A 6000-nucleotide genomic window follows, 5' to 3' on the forward strand; every position below is an offset into this window, starting at 1 on the left:
AAAACAAGCTTTCATGATTATTCAAGTGATCTTTATAAGGTAAGTACTAGTCAATCCTCCAGGGGTTGAAATTCAGCACCTTTAGAGACCTCTGTCTCCACCCCTAAACACTTGCTGTTTATACTAAGAAGACTGGCGCCATGGCCCCCTTTCCTTTATACTCTTATCACCCCCTTCCATGCAACATCCCTCTGGATGGCTACAGACACAACCTGAAATTCAGAATTGCACTATAAACATTGGTGGGCGGGCTAGGTCTCCTCTTCGGGTGGCCTGGTCCAGGATAATGGCCCTTTTTCAACCCTGCCTTTGGTGGCCGCTGTCCAGAGTCCCACAGCCTCAAACTTAAGGGCACAGCCAGCCTCGGGTGCTCCTGGACAGTACCCCTACCATCTACATATCTGTGTCCCAGCTTCAACGCTCCACTATCGGTACCCTGGGAATCAAAATCAAGAAGACTGCAACTTTCAGATTTATCGTTGAAAAATTTGCTCCCATGTTCACATAAGGTTGGGAATAAAAGACCACAAGGAAGTGGGTAGTCGTGGTCTGGTCAGTTGTTTTCACAGCTGGCCGAGTCAATCATTCTCTCTTCAAAGCTTATTTGACAGGTGAGAAATTCCTCCTCTCCAGATCATTCCAGGAACTCCTCAGCATCAATCTGAGCTGGGAGAGGGGCCTGAAGGGGAGGGGAGGGGTGCTGAAATCGTGCTGAGCGTGTCCCCGGGGGAACTCTAGTGCACGAAGGAGGATTCCGGCGCCAGGAATGTGCTGGTCCAGGGTGCAGAAGGAAGAGAGGGGAGAGCCGGGAAGTCTTAAGGGGAAGGGAGAGGCGCGACCCGAAAAGAGCAAGATACCTGGGAATGTCCTGAAAGGGATGGGAATGGGTGAGGAAGATGCAGACCCTAGAGATATCGGGAATATAAGAGGATGGGGCAAGGGGAGAACTGGACAACAGGGAGCGCAGTGCCTCGGATGCGGGCGTCCAACCTCGGCGGGTGCCAGACCCTTCCAGCGCGCCGGCGAGGCTGGCTCCCGGCCGAGGCCCCGGAGCCGGAAAGTTGGCGCGGCGAGGGGGCGGCCGGGCTGGCAGCGCCCCCTGAGCGGCTGGGAGGCGCCGGGCTCGGAGCCGCGCGGCGCCTTACCTTCTGGTCGACGATGGAGCAAGCCATCTCGCGGACGTGCGCCAGGCTGTAGTCCCCGGACGAGTCCTGCAGCAGCAGCACCGGCTCGCGGCTCAGACCGATCTGCAGATGGAACGAGATGCCCCCCGCCGGGGCCGTGACGGGAGCCAGGAACGGCGCGGGCCCCGGCCCCGACCCCGGGACCAGCGCGGCCGCCGCCGCCGCCGCCGCCACGGGCAGCAGCGGGCTGGGCGGCCGCAGGACCGGAGGGGCGCTCATCGCTCGGCCGGGCGCACCGAGGGCCGCGGGTCCGGACAGCTGAAAAGTTTTGCTGCCGCCGAGCCGGGAGCTTCTTTCTTCAAGAGTCGAGGCGGAAAATAAAAACTTTCCGGAAAAGTCCCCGCGCGGGGGGAGGGCGAGGGGATGAGGATCAGGAGGGGAGGGGGTGGAGGGAAAATGGCCGAGGCGGGAAGATTGCGCCGCCGGGAGCGCGGGCGGCGCGCGGGTGAGGCGCCGCCGCACGGAGGAGCAGCAGCCGCGGCGCGCGCGGAGGGACGGGGCGGCGGGTCAGCGAGGCCAGGGCGCCGGGCGGGGGCGGGGAAGGGGAGCTGGGGGCGGGCACTGCGGAGCCACCACCCGGCAGGCACCGGAGCCGCAAGAGCCGCGGCCGTGCGGCCGCAGTGGCCGCAGGGTTCCCGGTCGCCGCCCCCTCCGCCCGAGGTTCCTGGGGCCTAAGCCTCCCGAGGCCGGAGCAGGACCGAGCGGCAGGGCCCGGGGCCGCCTCCGCGGGCGTGGTCCGACCTTCCCCTCCCGGACTCCGCTCTCCGCTGGCCCGGCTTCCCGACTGCCGACGGAGGGGACGGGGCGCACCTCCTGCAACCCGCTGCCCCGGACCGCGAGCTTCACGGTCCCCATTGTCCCCGCCACCTCTTACAAATGTCCGAGGACTACGCACTTCTACCAGTGAGGTGACCTGTGCTGGACCCAAGAATGCCCAGCCCTGCGGTTCTCCGTGGGTCTTACCTTCGGAGTGTCGAGGGAGGATGAAAATAGAGGGTCCTTGGAAACCCACGTACATCCCGGCTCCTTTTAGGAGCCCTTGGGTTTGTTGCCAAACAGGGTAGGAAGCCAATCCACGGAAATGTATTTAAACCTGTCTCTACCTTTTTTGACTCTGACACACCCTGATCCCCAATCCCACACGCTCCACCGCAGCTACCAAGGCACCAGACCAAACACAAGTCACTGAAATCAGGATTTTGAAAGAGAAGGCATTGTCTACATAAAGAAAGAAGGAAGGGCTGATGTGGCCTCTTTCCCTTTACCTTATTCTTTGTGTCTGACGTTCCTACTTCGGGAGCCTCAGAAACCGTTTTCTTTCCTTTGCCATCACTCTAAAGTCTGCTTTTTAGGAGTGATGCTCTCAGCCGCCACCGCCATCACTAGCGCCACCGTCAAAGTTGGACACCATCTGCTTTAGTTTTGATAGCTGTTTCTTGTTGCCTTTGTTGTTGTAGTTTTGGCGGGGGTGGGGAGATGGGGGGGTGTTTGGAGATGAACTCTAATCTTCCCCCACCTGGGCGTGCTTCACACACTGCGCAGGGTGTGTAACTGTGCAGGTAGGTGCACAGGGCCTCGATCTGCTGCCTGTCACCATCTTGGAATGCGTAATAATTTTTTTTTTTTTGCAGGTAAATTATGTAGCTCACTTCTCCACTTACCTAGTCCTTCCCCTTATACAGCACAAGCACACACACACACACACACACACACACACACACACACACACAGGCAAACGAATATGCATATTTTATTTTGCACTCAGTTGCATTTTTTGTTTGTTTATAATATTTGTTTATTTATGTCTTGACCTCTGTTTCTGACCCAGGACATGACATTGCAAGGTGATTTTCTCTTTGAGCCTCGTTCCCAGGGTCAGTAATGGAGTCTTGAATGTCCCCCAAAACATTGTGTCATTCACTGCTCTAGAAGAGACCTGATTTTCTCTCTGGATTTGATGGTCTGAGAAGGTCTACATGTGTGTTGGCAGTTTCCGTCCTAACTTACTTAAAAAGTGATTCGCTTCATCCATGGTAAAGTGTAATTTCCTTAATGTACCAGATTCAGCTAAGCTAGGAGAATAGTGGAATTATTCTTAATGCAATGAATGCCCTTTGGAATTCTCTGAGGGTTTTTTTTTTAATGTCAGAAAATGTATTTCATTTTCTTTTAAAGTTGGAATAAGTCAATTTTCCCACAATTTCCTATCACGAGAAAAAAAATGTTTGCTGGTCAGTTTACAAGGGCCTTACAAAAAGCTTGAGATTCAGGAGAAATGAAGACATTCGTGTTCTGTAGATACAGCAATGATCTATTCAGGCCTTCTTTGTGCCAGGCACTACTGGCACCAGGTGTGCAGTTGCGAGGACAGACAAGGTTCCTACCATAACAGATCATATTAAAATGAAAAAAAAGGAAAACGATAAGATTATTTCTGATAATCATAATTGCAGTGAATAACAATAATACAATAGTAATGAGTGACTTGTGGAGGGGGATGGTGGAAAAAGCACAACTTTGAACTAAAGATGAGAGAAGTTTTGAACTAAAGATGAGAGAAGTTTTCACTGACTTTATATTTGAGCCAAAACATGGATGAAAGAAAAGGGCCAGCCTTAAGAAGATCTGGGGGAATTACACTCTAGGCATAGGAAACAGCTAGTGCAAAGAACTAACATAGGAATGTACTTGGCATTTTCAAGGCACAGGAACAGAGGGGCAAGTGCCTGAGATGAGGTCGGAGAGCTGGTGGAAGCCAGATCACAAAGGGTCTTGAAAGACCCTTGAAAGACCCTTTCATTCTATTCTCAGTGCACTGTCCAACCACTTGAAGATTTTAAAGTGGGGAGTGATACGATTTAATTAGCATTTTTAAAAAATCACTCTCTGCCTCTGTGAGTAAGAGAAAAGAGTCAAAGCAGAGACACCAGGTAGGATATTAGCTGTTGTTCAGTCTAGAGACATTTATGGCTTGGACGACTCTGGTCGTAGTAGAGATACTAAAAAATGTAAAGATGCAGGATCTAATTTGGAGGCAGAACTGAAGGTCTTGTTGATGAATCAGAGGTTTATGGGGAGTGAGAGAACAGGAGAGTTGTGAAAGGCTCCTAAATTTCTGAGCAATTAGCCAAATGGTAGTGCTGATGCCTGAGACCGAGAAGACAAGGAGGAAGCAAGTTTGGGGAGAAATAAGATTTCTGCTTTGACCATGTTGAGTTTGAGATGCTTCTAGACATTCAACTTAGAAATAACAGCTATAGTTGAATATTTGAGCCCAGAGTTCAGGAAAGAGGAGGGTCAGAAATACATTTGGAAATAAGTAATGCAAAGATGTTTCAAACTGAGATTAGATGGGATCGCTACAGAGGAAGGGCTTAAGGCAGTCATCAGTTATATGAGACAGGAACTTAGATGTCCTGTATAGGAAGAAAGTAAGCTGTGGGACAATAACTGCTGCTTATACTCTGATTGCTCAATAGTATAAAAGATTCTTGTAGGATGTTGGAAATAATTGAGAAGAAAGCAGGGGAGGGAGAGAGACTTCTAAAGAATTTTAATTCTGGAGAATTAGGATCACTTTTAAGAGGCTGGTAAATTACTGAATGCAAGGGAGTGAATAAAGGGAAACAAGAAGAAGAAAAAAAAATCTCAGAACTACTGGAGCTCCCCCATAACAAGCAGAAAATGCTATGGAGTTGGTTATTGCAATTTCAATAGTAGGCACCTGAGATCTGACAGTTTGCCAACTGCTCCCTATTTTTGCTGAGTGAAAAGAGAATGAACAACAGATAATACCTAAAAGAAACCTGACGTGCATCTCTGGTGACTTTGAAACTATACATAGAAAACTTGAAGGATTTGAAAGAATTCAGTGGTTTTAATCCCTTCTGGGTGTTTGAACTTTGGAAAAGAAAAAAAGGATGTAGAGAGTGAATAGCTGTTTATATAAATTATATTCATGAATTTTGGTTTTTTTTTTTTACTCTTGGCTAACATTACTGGAATAATGGACTTCTGGCAGTGTCAAGGAATACCATCTTGGAAAGTAGGTTCACTACCCTAATCAAGACTCCTTGTAAACTGATTTGAGTGTGCAGAAATATGTGGAGGTACTTACAATTTCCAAAGCTGAATGTTAATCCTTTAGGATGGCCTTCAAAAGAGGGCTGGATGTTGAAATAATTTTAGATATAAGTGCATTCATTTTATTTTTCTTTATAGCTTATAAATTAACTTAGCATTTAAATTCTCGATATAAACTAGCCATTTGAAGGCACCTGGAAGTCCTACAAAAGTTTTATGTCATTTAACCCACACTTTCTAGACATTTTTGATCTCAGAACCCCTATCATTTGTTGCTGTTGTTGTTGCTGCTGCTGTTGTTTCTATCACACGGCATACCCTAACGTTTCACATGGCTAGTGTTCCACAGAACAAACTCTGGGAAATGGAGTACTATACAACAAATGTAAAAGAATTTAAGTTAAAATTTGAAGGTAAAGAAAATTGCTCAGATAATTAAAAGCAGACACTTTGAAGAAGAGCATGAATGGCAAAAACAGATGCATATTTAGTGTCTAGTAGTTCACAACCAGTAATCAGAAAGAGGATTGAGAATGACCCAATCTGAATGGAAGACAGTCTGGAAGCACTATATACTTTGTCCAGATGAAACAGACGGTGGAGAAAGAAAAATGAGTGGAAAACGTGCAATTCTATGGCTGAAAGGATCCTATCTACACCTAGTACAACCATTTTACAGCCTAAAAAACTGAAGAGCAGAGAAATTATATACCAATGTGGAAACTGGAAATTT

The 6000-nt window shown here is 48.4% G+C and overlaps 1 protein-coding gene across 2 annotated transcripts in view; it reads right to left on the bottom strand.

The window, feature by feature from the left end:
* Nucleotides 1–1680, bottom strand: part of PRKD1 (protein kinase D1) — a 335003-nt gene extending 333323 nt beyond the window's left edge. The window contains exon 1 of one of the 2 annotated variants that reach the window (XM_032623527.1): nucleotides 1146–1680. In XM_032623527.1, the coding sequence (XP_032479418.1) occupies nucleotides 1146–1403 (258 nt within the window). In that variant the 5' untranslated portion in view covers nucleotides 1404–1680. The remainder of the gene's footprint in view (nucleotides 1–1145) is intronic. The other variant, XM_032623528.1, reaches the window with a different exon arrangement.
* Nucleotides 1681–6000: the final 4320 nt, after the last annotated feature.

This window comes from Phocoena sinus, chromosome 2, assembly GCF_008692025.1.
Source record: "Phocoena sinus isolate mPhoSin1 chromosome 2, mPhoSin1.pri, whole genome shotgun sequence".
Classification (NCBI taxonomy): Eukaryota; Metazoa; Chordata; class Mammalia; order Artiodactyla; family Phocoenidae; genus Phocoena; species Phocoena sinus.